General features: G+C 41.6%; 2 protein-coding genes across 5 annotated transcripts; both read right to left on the reverse strand.

Annotated features, from left to right (window-relative positions):
- Positions 1-4,821: 4,821 nt before the first annotated feature.
- LOC102294081 (zinc transporter 2-like) lies at positions 4,822-10,040 on the reverse strand. Its single transcript, XM_014331198.2, has 8 exons — positions 9,914-10,040; positions 9,594-9,796; positions 9,244-9,390; positions 8,470-8,623; positions 8,174-8,372; positions 7,936-8,041; positions 7,729-7,863; positions 4,822-5,998 (listed from the first exon to the last, which is right to left on the reverse strand). The coding sequence occupies exons 1-8, from the start codon at positions 9,976-9,978 to the stop codon at positions 5,871-5,873; spliced, it is 1,137 nt and encodes a 378-aa protein (XP_014186684.1). The 5' UTR covers positions 9,979-10,040; the 3' UTR covers positions 4,822-5,870.
- Positions 10,041-10,158: 118 nt separating this feature from the next.
- On the reverse strand, positions 10,159-17,859 carry dnajc5gb (DnaJ (Hsp40) homolog, subfamily C, member 5 gamma b). 4 transcript variants are annotated; one of them, XM_042213326.1, is made up of 6 exons: positions 16,857-17,859; positions 16,205-16,418; positions 15,889-16,042; positions 14,114-14,170; positions 13,119-13,172; positions 10,159-12,302 (listed from the first exon to the last, which is right to left on the reverse strand). In XM_042213326.1, the coding sequence occupies exons 1-6, from the start codon at positions 16,967-16,969 to the stop codon at positions 12,238-12,240; spliced, it is 657 nt and encodes a 218-aa protein (XP_042069260.1). In that variant the 5' UTR covers positions 16,970-17,859; the 3' UTR covers positions 10,159-12,237. The 4 variants fall into 4 exon arrangements, with proteins under 4 accessions (XP_042069260.1, XP_014186685.1, XP_042069263.1 ...); XM_014331199.2 differs by having other exon boundaries at positions 13,119-13,175; positions 16,857-17,858; XM_042213329.1 differs by lacking the exon at positions 14,114-14,170.
- Positions 17,860-17,865: the final 6 nt, after the last annotated feature.

Consider the following 17,865-nt stretch of genomic DNA (forward strand, 5'->3'; position numbering starts at 1 on the left):
CTACTTTAGTTGGATCACTTGTGAGTGTTGTTGGCCAGGTGATGGAAATAACACTGCGGGGTGCTAAACCACCCTTGATGTGATTGTTGTGTGGCTATAGCTCTCCATTTTGTGGTTGTTCACTAGTATGCTTGCTTTACTGAATTTTGTATATTACAGTAACTTGTTGTGGTATGAGGCCACTTGTAAGTGACCGTTTGTGTGGTGGAGACCACAGATCACTTGTGAATGTGATTATTCGTGGCTGCTCTCATTTTGTGTTGTAGCAGGTTGAATAATCCTTTTGGGTTTGACTGCTGTACTCATGTTGGTCACATGTTACTCTGTGCATTCAGTGTGGCAACTTTAAATCCTCATGCAGGGGCATCCATGCTTAAAGATGCCAACTAAAGAAATGCGAGTATTTAGTTTCGTGTTAGGAGAGCAGGTGATAAAGTGCTCAAGTTTTGGCTTTGGCTTAATAAATTTAGGGGTCCTAGAGGAATCCTTTTGAGGGAGGTGGTGTTACGCTCCTCTGCAGCCCCTAATCTCCGTGTGTTCAGCTGTTGCTAAATGGCCACACCTAGTAAGGTGTAAATAAAAGCATACCTGAGGCAGGCTTTTCAGGAAGCTCACCAGTCTTTGCCTTTGTGGCACCAGCCATTTGAGCCAACCTGCGATGCCATTTTAAGCTAAAACCTCTTCTCACTTACACTCTGATATTCGCCTCCTTTTTTATGTTGCGGCCTCGAGCCGGGTCGTAACACCTCTTAAGTTTTCCAAAAAAAACCCGTCTTGATGATCCCCAAGACCTTAGGGAAAATATTCTGTGGAGTCATGAGACAGTTTGTGGATAGTTGGATTTCTGTTATTTCTGGTAGTGAAATCATAAAGCTAACATAGTATTTCATAAAATGAACATCAAATTAAATTAATTCGATTTATGCTGTGTTATCAGTGTTTGCAATGATAGCATGGCTGTGGTGTCATATCAATGTATGCTCTTGGTGTTTGCTGATATCAAACTGTGGTATGAGGACCACTGTTTGTAATCTTTGTAGTGATACTCAGAAGGTCTGGCTTATAAAGTCCTTATTTGTTTTATTTAGACCTGGTTTAATTCTGGCCGTTGCAAGGCCTGGGTCGTGTAGCAGCAAACAACTCCTCCAGAGAGGCTGTCCTGGTGAGGGAGAAGTTCATGGCCCACTTCTCGGCGGAGGGAGCCGTGTCTTGGCAACCAAAGGAGTAGCCTATTTGAAGTCCCAGTGACTTCCCCACAACGGCTCTTTTAAGAGCCACCCACAAATCTCTAAATAGCGTTCCTGCCTTTTTAAAATTTTCTTAATAAATGGAGCTTGTCTCCAAAATAAACTAACCTCTCTTTATTCTCTTAAATAATTAGTCTTCACTATGTTCTAGGGGTGCAACGATACACAAAATTCACGGTTCGGTTCGGTTCGATACTTTGGTGTCACGGTTCGATATTTTTTCGATACAAAAAAAATGTTCATGCCTTTTTAATTTGTCATTTATTAAAATTATAAATATATATTTTAACTCAAAAGTACAGTTTTTAAATTTAATGTTGCTGAAACAACAAAGTAATAAAAATAAATCTGAGGAATCACTCATCTTTGGAAAAGAGAGTTTATTACAGAGAAATGGCTCTTTCCAAAATAAAAGCTATACTATACGCTTCTTCTGGGCTATATTCTCAGCAGCATATTGTAGCGGGTCAGGGCTGTTCGGGGTTCTGTTTGTACAGTTATGTTTTGTTTATGTTGCCATAGTGACGGGTGACGCCCTCTCGCTGCGACGGTGTGTCCTTCCGGGGTCAGAGGGCGCCCTGTGTGTTGTTGTTGTTGTTGCTGTGCGGTTGCCGCGCTGAGCAGTTAGCTAGCGGCAGTGTTCTTCTGCAGATGTCAATAAACGGCTGTGCTCCCTGGCTAGCTCACGGGAAGCAAGACCAAACGACACCTCCGTCTCCTCCTTGTCTGAGCTCGCCACATTGGTGTCAGAAGTGGGATGATGGTGGCACCCCATGTTCTGACCCGAGTGACTTTTCCCCCGCAGGTCGTGACCGGCCGGTGCGCCAAAAGAAGGCACCTGGACATTTGCAGGACTTTGTGTGGGGTAATGGGGTCGTCGGGGACGACTGACCCCTTAGTTGGGGGCTATGTAGCGGGTCAGGGCTGTTCGGGTTCTGTTTGTACAGTTATGTTTTGTTTATGTTGCCATAGTGACGGGTGACGCCCTCTCGCTGCGACGGTGTGTCCTTCCGGGGTCAGAGGGCGCCCTGTGTGTTGTTGTTGTTGCTGTGCTGTTGCCGCGCTGAGCAGTTAGCTAGCGGCAGTGTTCTTCTGCAGATGTCAATAAACGGCTGTGCTCCCTGGCTAGCTCACGGGAAGCAAGACCAAACGATACCTCCGTCTCCTCCTTGTCTGAGCTCGCCACATTGGTGTCAGAAGTGGGATGATGGTGGCACCCCATGTTCTGACCCGAGTGAATTTTCCCCCGCCGGTCGTGACCGGCCGGTGCGCCAAAAGAAGGCACCTGGACATTTGCAGGACTTTGTGTGGGGTAATGGGGTCGTCGGGGACGACTGACCCCTTAGTTGGGGCTATGTAGCGGGTCAGGGCTGTTCGGGGTTCTGTTTGTACAGTTATGTTTTGTTTATGTTGCCATAGTGACGGGTGACGACGCCCTCTCGCTGCGACGGTGTGTTGTTGTTGTTGTTGCTGTGCGGTTGCCGCGCTGAGCAGTTAGCTAGCGGCAGTGTTCTTCTGCAGATGTCAATAAACGGCTGTGCTCCCAGGCTAGCTCACGGGAAGCAAGACCAAACGACACCTCCGTCTCCACCTTGTCTGAGCTCGCCACAATATTAAACATATCAGGTCCCCATAAGGAGGATCATGTGCTAACAGCTGTCTAAATGACTCGGGTAAAGTTTGTAGCATGCATGCTTGTTGTTTTTGTCTTCTTCCACTTTTCTTTGCACTAGGATGATGTCGGCGTAAATGTGCAGTCATATTCGTTGTGTTCCCACTAGTGCTGTCAGCGTTAATCTCGTTGAAATGACGATAACGCCACAACACGGCAAATCTCCGTGCGTGGGGCTAGACGGCCAACACGTTAATGAGCTAACTGCGCTAACACACTAGTGCGTGGCACATCCAACATACTGTTTTACTTTAGTCCATGAGCGTTTACCTTCAGGGTCATATGTCACATGAAAACCAAAATAATTCCAAACGCCAGATCTGAATGAGGGTGGGGGAGGTTCAATTTTCCATGTTGCAAGCAGAGCTTAACTTCTGTCTCGCTAGCTTGCCCTGCGCTCTTCCTTCTGACAATGCTGTCTGTGTTGAGCGCTCAGTAGATCTGCGCTCGACAGTGCAGCCTAGGCGGAGTAGTCGAACGCAGATTCACTGAGCGCTCAACACAGACAGCATCGTCAGAAGGAAAGTTGATAAAATAAATTACAAATTTTGTATTGTTCGATACATATGCGTACCGAACCGAAAGCACTGTATCGAACGGTTCAATATCGATACGAGTATCGTTGCACCCCTAATATGTTCCTATATAATAGTATATTTTTTTTATTGGCCAATATTTAAGTTATAATATTTATCATTATTAGTTATTACAGCAGTGAACTTGAACTCTGTGTCAAATACTGAGCTTCAGTAAAGATTCAAGTTGCAGTTATTTATATTTCCTATCACCTTAAATCTTCACTCAAAGACAAGTATCTGTGACAGTGTATATATAGATGTATTATATATAAGAGACAAATATTGTTCTTTTAATATGTTGGCATTACTAAATTTGGCTCAATGCTTACATATATGTGTAAAAAGAAAATGTACGAGCTGTGAAAACTGTTTCTGATAGAATGAAGAGTAGACTGATATATGAAATATTCCTTTATTGGGTGAGAAAATCAGACCATGTCATAACTGCTTTAAGTCATACAGAATAGATATCAGAGCCTTAAACAGGCTGACTTCTGCTAAATGGGTCAAACTGGGCAGAAAGTCTACAAACACATAACATCCTTATAGAATATGATGTAACACTATAGTGTGTAACTTGAAGGCCCTGAGTACTTTCTCCCACACTGAAAACACTGGAATGATAATTATTTGAACATTACCTAATAAGACTGATTCAGGACAGACAGTTATGTTAAACTTTCCTAGCAGTCCTTCACAAACAGGGAACAGTCTGTCTATTCTCTCCATCTGTCAGCTGCTGCTGGCTCTTCCTCCTCCTCTTCCTCACACACTGCTGAGTTTGTCCTGGTGGATCATCAGGGGTGCAAAGCCTCACAGATGATGTGCAGCAGTGGGTCCCTCAGTCTGTCCTCACTCTGGACACTTGCAGTTGTCACACATGGAAATCAAATGTGTGATAAGCTGCAGGATTCAAACACAAGTGTAACTTATAAACACATGTTCATACTTTTATTACACAATCAGAGAGAAAGAAACGAGAGAGAGTGCAGGACAGACAGACAGGTGACAGTCTCAGGTGTATACACTGCTACAAAACAGCACAAAAGAAGGAGGATTTAGTGTTTGTGTTATTACGAAACAAGAAGAGTTCCCAGATGGTACAGTGGACACATGTGTGACTCCTGTGATTAAAGCATCTTTCTTTCAGCTTAACGAGTGAACCGTCAGCTCGTTCAAACACACGTTAAAGTCCGTTTGGCTCGACACCACCGAACAGAGGCAGCAATATAACATAGCTAACATTAACAGTGCAGTGAATCCTGCTTGTGCCGTGATATTGGCTGCACCGAGCAGCATTCACTGACTTTCAGCTTGTGTTTGTGGATATATGACTGACTTTAATTATCCATAAAATCATCACATTTCTGTAAGATTAAGTATTTCAAAGTAAAGGCTTTAAAACCCAGTTAGTACTAACATTGCTAATGGCAAATAACTTTGCCGGCATGTGGCCAACAATAATGTTTTAACGTTCTTCTTTATTAAACATTTGTGGTTTTATTGTTTTTAGCGTTTTAGGCTGGGAGTTGCTCACAGTAAACCAGAGGTTTGAATTAGGGGTGGGCGGTATAAACAGCATACGGTAGAAACGATATAAATTTGGCCAGCGGTAGAGATTTTGACCTATACTGCTCTACCGCGATAGCGCATGTTGATGATGTCATCAAGCTGCGCCTGTTTTGGTCGAAAGCATTGCAGCGGTTACAAACAATTTTAAAGTAAAATTGGCATAATCTGCAAATTATGCCGGCGACAGTAATAGCAAAGAGACGAAGCACTTTTGGAATATGGGGAAAGCCAAAAACTGCGATCCTCCACTTCCGTACCATTGATTCATTAATGCTGAATTCTCTCGCAGCTGCTCTATTCCCATGTTGTTGCTGTATGTAGTGATGGGCAGATGAAGCTTCATGAAGCACTGAAGCTTTTCATCCAGTTGGTTCACCGCAGCGCAAAGCGTCTTGAAGCTTCATTTGCTCTAGTAGGACATCTACTGGACGTAAAAATATTAGTTGGCATGAATTTGAAGAGTGTGGCATTTTGCACACAGCCTGTAAATGTCAACAACAAAAGGAGTGTGTAAAACATGTATATTGTAGTGATGGCATTATACTGTGCATATTTATAAGCTTTACAAGCTGCATGTCTTCGGACGGTGTGAGGAAGCTGGAGTACCCGGAGGGAACCCACGCAAACACGGGGAGAACATGCAAACTCCACACAGAAAGACCCCAATGGTGGAATTGAACTCAGGACCTTCTTGCTGTGCGGCAACAGTGCTAACCACCGTGCCGCCTCAGTCCCAAATATGAAGCTGTTAAATGGGAGCACCCAGTGCCTTTACTTTTGCAGTCACCTGTTCAGTCAACTTTAAACCTCTACACTGCTGCCCGAAATCCTGCAGCTCTCTACTTGAATTGTGATGCTGGAAAAACCAAACTTGGAGCGCAGGACCCTTGTTGCCTTCCTGAGGATGATCTGCGAATCAGCATCTTCCTCTGGAAAAAACAAACAAATAAATACAGACAATGACATGATTTAATCATCAGTGCTCTTCTTCTACAACTTTGGCTCAACTCTTCCTCTTCATTTTATTGTGGATGCTAGAATTTTGCTTGTACTCAAAAGTTCATGGAAGTAAATAAAACTTCAGCCCAAAATGACAATATTTTACCTGTTTATCGTGTATGCTGAACTTGTGGGTTTTTTGTGTTCTATATAAATCAGATTGTATTCATAGAGAGTTGGGGAATGGCTGCCGTGATTTCAACATCAGGGAAACCAAACAACCTCTGGTGAAGTGGATTGCGCAACGCAGAAGAGCTAACTCGCCAGGCCAGGACTCTGCAGACTATTTACACCTACAGGCCAGTGGACACTCTTTGATGATGAGGATGTACACATCCTGGACGGGGAGGAGCGCTGGTTGCAGCGCAGAGTCAAGGAGGCCACTTACGTGAAAAGGGAAAGACCATCTCTGAATCAAGGAGGGGGCCTAAGGGGGCATCTTTCACCATCTTACAGTGCTGTGATTGCAGCCATTCCCCAACTCTCTATGAATGGTATTCATGGCCATGGATCAGTGGTTGTTGATCAATGGTCATGAGAATTTGCATATTAATGATCAATGAACTGACCTCACAGCCCATTGTTCATTCAGTGGTGCTAGTTTCAGTCATTGGCCAAATGTACTGTTTATAAGATTGGGGAAACCTGCAGTCAGCTGAGACTGAAGAAGTCACTTGGATGAGTGACGACATTTCTCCCACTGAAAACGCTACGTCCAGATGAACACAATCAACCTTTTGGGGGTTGTTTTGAGGTGTTTGTGTCCATATTCTTCATTACTTCCTGTGTTGTGGTTTGTTCAGATGCAACTTTGCAAACCTGTGCCGCCATGTTATATTTGCAGAGAAGTCATACTTAGTCTTTTTTTTAACGTGCTACCAATGTACTTGAATATTTCACATGTTAACTAAGCCCTGTAGAATTTGAGAGTTAGATCTTGGGGGTTCTTTAGTTTAGTTTTTTTTTTGTTTGTTTTTTTTTTTAGTTTTCTGGGACCTTCACTCCTAGAAAGAACTAGAATGCTCCAGAAAATTGCCAAAAACCTTTACTTCTATAGAGTTCATCAATGAATTAATCATTTGCTGATGATCATTTAATCACGTGCATCTGATTAGCTGCACCTGGCTGCTTCTTACCCTCCTAATTCTTGTGGAAGCAATAAGAACTTTCTTTTTCAGTTGACTGGCAACTTACATTACTGCTGTAATAGATCAATATTTGCCAAAGGGTTTTCCATCCTATTTACTTAGAATACAAACACTCTGATCAAACAAAAAAACAAATGTTTACAGGACCAGGATAAAAGGCGCAGGATGGGCGTGTGGTGTTTCATTTCTAATTAAACCTCCATAGTTTTAGCAGGGTCACCACCAAGGGAGGGGCAAGGGGGCAGTGGGCACTCCCAAAAATCTGCAGACAGATTTGCAATAGACTATTATGGATTTCCAAGTCTCATTTGATTTTTATATGTATCTATTTTCAGTGATATCAACTTCAAAAGCAGAAAATAACTAAATAATTTTTTTCTGTTTTTTTGCCATATTTTTCAAGTAACTTATATTTGGCAACAGCATAATAAAACTGGAAATTCTGTTTTTTACTGGGCTTTAGCGCAGGTTCTGCTTCCTCTCCACATAACAGTACCGTCTTCGCCTCTTACCTGTGGCAAGGTGCACGGAAAGCAGAGAATGAGTCGTGTTGAGGCTCCACATGTGTAAACTGTGAATGGCGGTGACTCCTCCTACAGACAGCAGCAGCTCTCTCACGGCGCCGAAACTCACGTCCCGAGGAGCGCCTTCAGAAAATACACACGTTAAACTGTCGCTAAAATCTGAACGTCACCACAGGCGGAGGGAAGTGTGTTTACCTTCCAGCAGTATCCTGAAAACATCCTTTGTGACAGGAAGCGTTGTCCCAATAACGAGAAGAGAGAACAGGAAGGTGCAAATTGGATCTGCTACTTTATATTCAGGCTGTGAAGAAGACAGAAATATGATCAGAAACAATTGATGGAGTGATATTGAGTACTTGGAGAGTACAGTGCTGTATCAAGCCCATCCTGATTATTTTTGTTGTTTAACTGTTATTTTTAATCTTACACTGACCCAGAAGTGGATGATGGTGGCAGCCAGCATGACACCGACACTCTGCACCAGATCTCCCACCACATGAACGAAAGCTGCCTTCACACTTGCATTACCGTGGCCGTTCCTCTGCCCATGCTTGTCCCTCTGGGCCAGGTTGGTGGCAAACCCATGGCTGTGGCCATGTGAGTTGCCAGGCTGATGCAAGATCAGGATCATCCTGGGTAAAACAAAGCATAGACGTCATCACTCATCTCTGCTGACTGCCCCCCTAAACCAAGCAGAAATAATCCATAAAGTAAGCTCGGCACACTTACAGGACATTGACCCCTACAGCACAGCCTGATGTTATGAGCATGATCTCACTGTCAATCTCGTATTCCCCGTCGGAGATCCTCTGCACGGCTGATAAGACGAGCACTACTGTCACGGCCCAGATCGACACGACTGATAGAAACATGGCCAGAATCTCTGCGTGAAACAGTAACAGAGTCAGAAATGGCCCCGAAAACATGAAGGATATGAGTATGTGCAACTCATGTGGACTAATGTGCACATAAATTCAAAGGGCAGCTTGCTAGTATCGGGTTGGGCGCCCTTTTGCTTTCAGAACTGCCTGAATTCTTCATGGTACAGATTTAACAATGAGCTGTACGCTTTTGGTCCATATTCACATGATTATGGCACACAGTCCACATCCACCACATCCCTGCTCTACTGGATTGAGATCTATTTACTGTGGAGGACATTTGAGTACAGTGCATTTGCTGTCACGTTCGAGAAACCAGATTGACATGATGTGAGCTTTGTTTGCTTTCCTGCAGGATGCTGCCATCAAAAGTGACATTTAAATGATGCTCAGTTAAGGGATCCAAAGTGTGCCAAGAAAATATCCCACCATAACATCAGCACCTCCACCAGCCTAAACTGTCGATACAAGGCAGGACAGATTCATTCTTTTGACTTGTTTATTCCAAATTCTGACCCGTCTATGTTGTACTGCTACTTCGGAATGAATCTTAACCTGTGTACCTAACAAAGTGGCTGGTGAGTGTATTCTTGAGAGCTACTCGTGAGAAACTTGTTCCTACCAGCTCGATACCATCCAAAAGTCATGGTTCCTGTCTGAGGCCTTGATGCGATCCACAGAGAGAAGATGCTGATTACAATGCTGACAAAATCAGTCAGAAGGTGAGCTGCGTCCGTCATGATGGCCAGACTGCCGGCGGCGTATCCACCTGCAGAGGAAACCGTATGTGTGTTTGGGCAGAGGAAGCCTGAGTGTGTCACTTTAAGATCAAGTTTGTATGGAGCGATTCAAACTCAGCAAGCTTTACATATTTATGCATGACACAGTAAAAAACGAATATAGGTAAACTTCATTTTTTTGGCAGAATCAGAGTTGCTGGCATGGAAATTTGTGATGAGTCTTTTGTCTCACCAATGGCCTCTCCCGTCATGAACACGAGGCTGACGGCACATGCAGTGAAAAGCTTTTTTCTGGCCAAACATCTCGAGTCCCTTTCAGTCACCGACCTCCAATCGGCCTCTTGGCAGAGCCATTCGTGCTGCCACAGCCCCTCCACACTGAGGGCGTCTTCACCGAATTCTGAGTCTGAGCACTTTTTCTCTGGACCGCTCACCCTGACACAAGACGGAAGATCTACATTAAGGCTGGCTCAATGTGGAAGTCAACAGTTTTAAAGCCATCTGTGTTGAACTTTGGTGTTTCAGGAGGTCAAATGAAAAATGAAGACGTACCACACAAGAGGCTCCGAATGAGTCTCAATCAAATGTTGCTTCTCTGGATCTGTTGATGACTCCATATCCTCATGTTATTGACAGCTGAGACACTCCCGTATTTAAGGTTGACCTGGAGCTAGAGGGAAGCCTGGCAACTTACCACCTGCTCTAACCCACGCTATCTCTCAGGGGTGGAGCACTGCAGGAGCCAATGGCAGGTTACTGCGCCAACTCCAGTGAAATTATAAGACAACCGCATGACATTGTCTGAATTATTCAACTTTATTTCATGCTTTAGAAGAAACTCAAATTTACACCAACAGTTGGAAATCTGTCAAAGTGGACAGAACAAACTCAGCATGGAAATGTTTAGATAATGACATAAAATACACTTCTGTAAAATTATTCAAAAACTGCATTCAGGCACTTTTGCGTCAAGTATAATCATTGGCATACAAAAGTATACAAGCAGGCTTTTAAATACACCGCAGTCAAGGATCGTCAGAAAATCAGCATCCATATTATTATCATTATATCCAGATTTGTATAAAATGAAATCAAAATGAAACACAATCTCAACATTTTTACCCCGAGAGAAAATAGAAAAATATCATTTAAACAAAAGAATCTTTACCTTAATACTCAATTTGTAATAAATCCTCTAATCATAAATATACATCTCTGACTTTACAAGACAATCACGACATACACAAAAAAGTCAAAATGGCAATAAATCAGAAAGCTGCGATCTTATTTTCTAAAGAAACAAACGATGGTTTTAGTGTCAAGTGTAGAAAAATTCACACAACTCTATTCACCTCCCTGCATATTTTTTTACTTATGTGCAATGACAAAAATGACCAACTGTACCTCTTCTGAAACACTGGCTCACTTTCCAGGAGTTAAAACAGATTATTGTCACTGTGCCTGTGTGTATAATTAAGTAAGCTTGAGCAGGAGCCAAAGGGACTTAAGCATAAAGGTTGAAAACATCACAAGTGGAAACATCAATCAACATGTCCAAAACATGTCTTTTGTTTAATCTTTGCACAAACAGAATAAACAGTGGTCCACTGGTCCAGCCGGTTCTTTGCTTCAGGTAGTGAGGGAGGAGGCGGCTTGGAAAAAGGTGTGCTCCCCCAGCTGGTCGGCGAGTGGTTCCTGGGGCTTGCTGGTTGTTGTTAGGTGAAATCACACACAAAGAGGGCGCTACAGCAGAAGCCTCCGTGTGATTTCTTTGGTTTCTACACATTGCTGCACTCGCCCTAAAGGGGTGCGCCAAATGTAACTCAATGGTGCGTTTAGACTAATTTCTAAACGTACCATTGAAGTAAATCCAATCTTTTTGTGTTAATTAAAAGCAGGTATATAAATCTGGTTTTACAATTATGGCATTTATAGGAAGACTCAAATCATTTTGGGGGGTATTTGATCCATTTACAATCTATCCTTAGTAGATTTCAAGTGGACAAACACAAATGTGATCAACAGTCTTCATCCAACTCTCAGAATTAGGCGATTTAGTAATTCCTTAAAATCTCTGCAAGCATCACAAGACTAAACTTCAAAGAGTCATTTACAAGCTGGCAACTGAATGTGTCACATAAGGCAGCGCTAAAACTTTAAAACTAAACCTTTGTTTGATAAATCTGTGTGTGATCTGTGGCCACATCAGTAAACCGTTTAACATAGAGTCTGTTTCTATGTGCAGTGCGACCGAACAAGCGTTTTGTTATTTTTTGTATTTATTTATTTTTTTTAAACTGCGAGGCAAAGTTAAGTCAAAATTTCAAGTCACCATCTCAAAATTTCCACTTGCCAGCTCACACGTCTGATTAGGTGAAACTTTAAGTGAGACTCGACTTGAGATCCTGAGTCATTGAGTCGAAATTTTGAGATCTGACACCAAAATTCTGATTTACGCTTGGCATTTTTTTTTCCCTTTCCAGTGCTGGAAGCAAGCTTCCACAGAAACCCCTGAATCGGCATATTAAAAATAAAAATCTGAAAATTTCTGAATCTTGGGCCAAAACGTGCTCTGATCATGGCAGCTTCAGAATATTCCAAACATTCAATATGAATGTGTGAGTTTAAAGTGCGCAGGAAAAAGATAATTATCCCCGAGCTCAGAGGCTTTGATCTGCATGGCTTTGTTATTAGTCTCCGCCCCAAATTCAGAAATTTAACATTTTAAAAGAATAAATACAAGACTGGATCAAAGAAAAAGCACATTTTTAAAAAATAACTATGGCACAATCAAATAAATTGCAGTTTGACTCATGTAAACAAACAAATCTCTGAGATGAAAACATTTTCTGCACTTCAGTGTTTGATACAGTCGTTCATTCTCCAGGTCCTGAGCCCCCCTTGGCTGCGTGAGTCTGAATCACAATCGGTGTGTTCTCCCCTGCAGAAGGTAACGAGAACAGGTGATGAACAGGTGTGTGGTGTGGGAGTGTTCTTAAATCAGACAACAAGCTGTCAAAACCACTTACGTCTCACAGAAAATGAAACATGAAGGAAAGTACGTCTTGTCATTTAAAAATAAATACATAAATAATATTACTGCCTGGGTTCACTGCCTTAGTTTAGCATGTTAGAGCACAAAAGCAAGGTATTTGACCAGATGATGGCCCCAGAAAACAAGTTAAGTGAACACTATCTGTCCCAAATTTCATGTCACTCCATATTTGTACAAATCTTTCAGCCAAAACTCCAGAACTATAAATCTGTACGAATTATTATGTGTCAAGATCAATCTGTGCAATCTGCTCATACATGCAAAAGGAGACTTTGATGATTGGTTGTATACTCTGTTCTGTGTCCATTTTTATATAATGTGGGAAATGGACAACACTTACAGTCTAAATTTCTATAACCATTCATTAAATGAAACCCAAAGAGCTTAAAAAGAAAACCACTACTATTACAGTTTGAGCCATGATCTTTTATAGCAGGGAATAAACCATATAAATAGTATAATGCCATTTAAAAAAACCCACACACAAGCAAATTAAATAATAATAACATCCTTCCAAAATCCTTTAGGATAGAAACACTTAATGAAGCTTTTCTCATTAACAACAACAGATGATACAGATAGAAAACATAAGCAGCACAAAAACCTTTAAATCAATTCTTTGCTGCAAGATCTAGCAGCAAGTGAAGCAGCGCAGGAAGCTAGGAACAGGTGAATGTATTTGGAGGAGGAATAACACCTTACCTGAATGCATAGCGGCATTGCTAGAGTTCGGCTGAATAACTATTACGGGATGGTCTGCTGTAAAACAAAATTCAACACTGGGTAAATCAACACGGCTTCTTAACAACATCTCCTCGCTTGCTTTTGTCTCGGCTTGAAATGTACAAAGACAAGAGAATACAGAGATCAAGATCAGCACAGAAGTTAAAGGATTAGCATGACATTCTATTAGGCAACAGCACCAGCGAATTTAATAACTGCCACTCTACATGCAAGTCTCGTGTATTAGAATAACAGTAATCTGACCTTCAGCACGTCTTAAAATGACCTATGACATGTGTCATTATTTAACAGAAATAAGCCAGAATGCAGAAGCAGTGTTTAAAGTATACGAACAAACTTACAGCTTCGATTGCAATTAACAGCGTAACAAGCATTCAGGGGTTTGGGGGGGGGGGTGTCAAAGGATCAGTTACAGAGATTAAGATCAGGGCAGAATTTAAAGGATTAGAGTGACATTTTGTTAGGCAACAGAATCAGCATTAATGAATTTCATTAATACGACTCTACATGCGGGTTTCTTCAGAGTAAAACAAAAAAGATCTCCCCTTTAGCACGTCTGAAAATTAGACTGGGGGGGCTATTGGGTTTGCAAAATCACATCTGAACAAACCACAAAACATCTGGAACAATGTCCACTAGACAGATGAGACCAAAGTGGAGACATCTGTCCACAATCCGCAGGACCACGTTTGGAGAAAAACCAAACACAGTACATCATCAAAAAGTCCTCGGTATGTGATAAGGGACATAAATCACTTTAAAAAAACAAAACAAAAAAACAAAAAAGCTTTGGATTTCCCATGCGTCCGTCACATTAAGGATTTAATACATGGACAAAAGAAATCTTCCACAGTGAATCACTGCTGTAAAATCTAGCAGGCGAGTCAAGCAGCGCAGAGCAGCAGGAAGCTGACAACAGCTGAACGTTACCTGAAGACGGAATAAGACCTTACCTGAATGGCTAGCAGCATCGCTAGAGTTCGGCTGAATAACTATTACGGGATGGTCTGCTGTAAAACAAAATTCAACACACAGCTTCTTAACGACATCTCTTCACCTGCTTTTGTCTCAGCTTGAAATGTAAAAAGACGACAGAGTTTAGAGGTGAAGTATCACCAGTTACACGGATCAAGATCAGGGCAAGATGTAATGGATTAGAGTGACATTTCATTAATTTCCACTCGACGCGCAGGTTTCATGAGGATAAAAAGTAAAAAATATTTTGCCATTTAGCACGTCTTAAAATTAGATGGGGGTGGGGGGGATATTAAGGCTATTTCGATAAAAATGTAAAGTCCATCATTCTGCAATGAGAAAGATTATTCACAAGTGGAAAGCATTCAAGACAGCTGCCAATCTTCCTAGCAAACTTACCCAGAGATCAGAAAAACGAAAAAAAACTCCAAGAGCTGTATCTGAGATTCTTCAGGCTACAGTTGTCATGTTAAATGTTAAAGTTCGAGAGAAAACAATTAAAAACAGACCAAACAAGTATGGCTTGTTTAATAAAGAAAAAAAATTAAAATTGACAGTATGGTTTAGGTTTGGAAAGTTGCATCTGAACAAAACCTTGAAGGGGTGATGATCTAAGCTCGTTTTGCAGCCATTGAGTCAAACATGAACTCCTTTGTATAGCAAATTATTCTAGAGTCAACTGTTAGGCCATGTGTCTGACAGCTAAAAGTTTGGCCCAAATTAGGTAATGAAATTGGACAATGATCGCAAGCACAGCAGCAAATACACACCAGCTAAAAAAAAGAAAAAAAAAAGAAAAAGAAAAAAAGAAAAGAAAAAAAAAAAAAAGAGAAAAAGTGCTGCAGAGGCCCAGTAAAAGTTCAGACCACAACCCAGTTAACATGCTCAGAGCTGTGCTTTGGTAAATACCCCCACACACCCCACTGAAAAGAAACAAATCAACGAGTTGCAGTGGGACACCCAAAGTCACGATTAAAATGCTGCGGTGGGACCTTAAGAGAGCTGTGCATAAACAAATGCCTCCACTTCAATGAACCAAAGCAACGTTATAAAGAAGAGTGGGCCAAAGTCCCTGCATCCCTGTGAAACACTGATGAAGTCATCCATCCATCCATGGTTCTTCAAGCTACTGAGTCATGGGGTGTACTTCGTTTACCCACACACTGCTTCTGCATTTTAGCTTAGTGTATATTAAAGAAACAATGGCAGTGTAATATGTTATCAGCTGTTGTTCATCTGAGATGTTTACTTCATTTTTATAGACTCTATCATTTTCTAAACATGCCCTGTACTGAATGAGGATGTACCCCCACCCCCTTCTTGGCAAAGTTAACTTGCTGCTGGATTTACTGCACATGCACAGTTAAGATCGAGATTACTGGCAGGGTTACAACTGCTCAGCATAAAGTAACACCCGTGTTATCAGTACAGCAAAACTGGGCAGTAAACACTTCAAGAGGCTGTCGACTGTATCTAAGAGAATCCAGTTAACGCCTTCCTGTGCAGACTTTCCACAGGAAAACACATAATTAACTATATCTGTGAAAAAAAGGCAGATTAAGCTGTGAAAACTAATATTTCCATATCATTAATCCTAGATTTCTAGAGGAAACATTTTCATCTTAAAAATGCTGATAATCAGAAACTGGACACTACACCATTTGGGTTTCCAACTCCAGCTCTTTGTTTCTATGCAAGCTGCTGCCTTGCTCAACTGTATACATTCTTAAGTGAATATAAAACAGTTCCTCACCTGCATCTTGTTCTCTAATCTGAGCCTCCAGGTCCTCAGGGTCCATGTAGACGAAATTGTTCTCTTCATCTTGTGGTTTGCACTTTCCGCAGCAGCAACAGCAGCAGAGGCAACAGCAGCAGCAGGTGAAAATAGTGCAGCACACAAACAGGGTCTAAAAGAAAACCAATGTGAGTATTAGGAGAGTTTTTGGACACTTTGCAGCATGCTCTGGTCACATTTTGGCGTTTAAATTTCTGCATAATTCACCTACTACCAGAACAAACAACTTCATGTTCTGTTTTCACCTTTAAAACTACATCCCCTTGCCTCTCACCTTGAACCAGCACTTGGACATGAGAAAGTAATATTTGACTCCCTCCTCCCCAAACTGCTCGGCCACCGAGAGGCCCATGGATCCATATTGGTCGTAGATACCACGCTTGTCCGGATCAGTGAGGATGGAGTGGGCATTATTGATCTCCTTGAACTTCTCAGCTGCTTCGGGGTTGTCTGGGTTCTTATCAGGGTGATACCTTAATGCCATTTTCCTGGTCAAAAGAGAAATTAAAACATATACAAACAAGTGAGGGTTTAAAAAAGTCGGTGCTTTTCTTTGAAATTTTGCTGCGACGTTTCAAAGCGGCAGAAAGAAATGAGGCAGGTCAAATCTTCTTGCGTTTCACGCATGCACAGTACTGGAACGTAAGCGTTTTCGGCCGTTTCAATGTGGATGCACAACTCTGTGAAAATTACTAAATATACTAGAAGAGACACGGAGCGTTTTCAAACGAAAATGCAGTTTTCAAATCTATCCGGTCTAGTGTGGATGTAGCCTAAGATTTCACTAATGTCGCCATAAATCTCTGAAACAATGATGTTACTCTCACTAGTTAATTGTGCTATTGTAAGAACAGCACAATTAACAAGCGAGAGTAACATTTTATTTATTAGTTCTTGTAGCTCAGAACTGAAAGAGATAGTCACACCTGTAGGCTCTTTTCAATTCGTCAGGAGACGCTCCCTTCTCCACTCCCAGCAACTTGTACAAACTCTCTCCTGCTGTTGACATTTTCCTCTGTGGTCTGTTTGGATCCTCCATGTTTCAGGATGTGTTTTCTGTGACATAAAAAATGTAAACAATTCCACCCTTTTCTGACAGGCACAATGCAGACAGATCAGGAAAGTAACTTCAAGGGCTCAAAAGTTTAGTTGAAATAAAGAAGTTTGAGGGGAAAAAAAGAACATATCTGGAAGTTCTGATGGACAGCACGCTCACCAAGGACATCATTCAGTATATCATTAATCTGCATTGAAGTAGGCGCATTACTTGCACACATTTGTACAATTAACCTAATTTAGCCTAACCTGCACGTCTTTGGACTGTGGGTGAAAGCTGGGGTTCTCTGGGATAATCCTACATGCAAATCCCACATACAGTCATATATCCAAATAAAGCTCAAAACAGAAAGTAGGATCAAGTTTAAATACAAACGTTCCTCATACCAGCAGTTAGGTAAAGTGCTTTAACACGTGTAATTACACTGGTTTACAACTCTTGTTTATTGCTAATAAACCTAAATAGGCCTATTTGCTGGGGATGTTTGTTTTCCTTAAAAGGACATCATACTCCTTCACATTTACCTTTTCACTTAAAAAGGTCAGCCAGTCTCTTTCAAGAACAACAAATGCATTTCAGCACTCCTTAACTTACATGTTGTAGAGCTGTTATGTTATAGTTGTGGCAAATTCTGCTACCCTACTGGCTAAATTTGTCTTGAATTTGACATTTGTAACGTCAATAAAACTTGTTACCTTGATAAATAAAGGACATAGGCGGCACTTTACCCAAACACTGACTGCAGCTTCTAACTTGTGACAGAAATGTTACTTCTGGTTCAAAATAGCTTGATATTCATGAGAGATGTTTGACCGATTATAAGTCAACAATTCATTCACATGAATCAGCTTTTAACACGACTGGCTGCATAACTACAG

Source organism: Haplochromis burtoni, unplaced genomic scaffold, assembly GCF_018398535.1.
Source record: "Haplochromis burtoni strain Fernald_Lab_line unplaced genomic scaffold, NCSU_Asbu1 Contig_435, whole genome shotgun sequence".
Lineage (NCBI taxonomy): Eukaryota > Metazoa > Chordata > Actinopteri > Cichliformes > Cichlidae > Haplochromis > Haplochromis burtoni.

Excerpts from the sequence above, each read along its gene's own strand:
- LOC102294081 (XM_014331198.2), bottom strand. The coding sequence starts at position 9,978 with ATGGAGTCATCAACAGATCCAGAGAAGCAACATTTGATTGAGACTCAT. Across the intron at positions 9,797-9,913 it reads CATTCGGAGCCTCTTGTGTG|GGTGAGCGGTCCAGAGAAAA; the intron begins GTACGTCTTCAT and ends GTCTTGTGTCAG. Across the intron at positions 7,864-7,935 it reads TTTCAGGATACTGCTGGAAG|GCGCTCCTCGGGACGTGAGT; the intron begins GTAAACACACTT and ends TATTTTCTGAAG.
- dnajc5gb (XM_014331199.2), bottom strand. The coding sequence starts at position 16,969 with ATGGAGGATCCAAACAGACCACAGAGGAAAATGTCAACAGCAGGAGAG. Across the intron at positions 16,419-16,856 it reads GAATTGAAAAGAGCCTACAG|GAAAATGGCATTAAGGTATC; the intron begins GTGTGACTATCT and ends TCTTTTGACCAG. Across the intron at positions 16,043-16,204 it reads TGTCCAAGTGCTGGTTCAAG|ACCCTGTTTGTGTGCTGCAC; the intron begins GTGAGAGGCAAG and ends GTTTTCTTTTAG.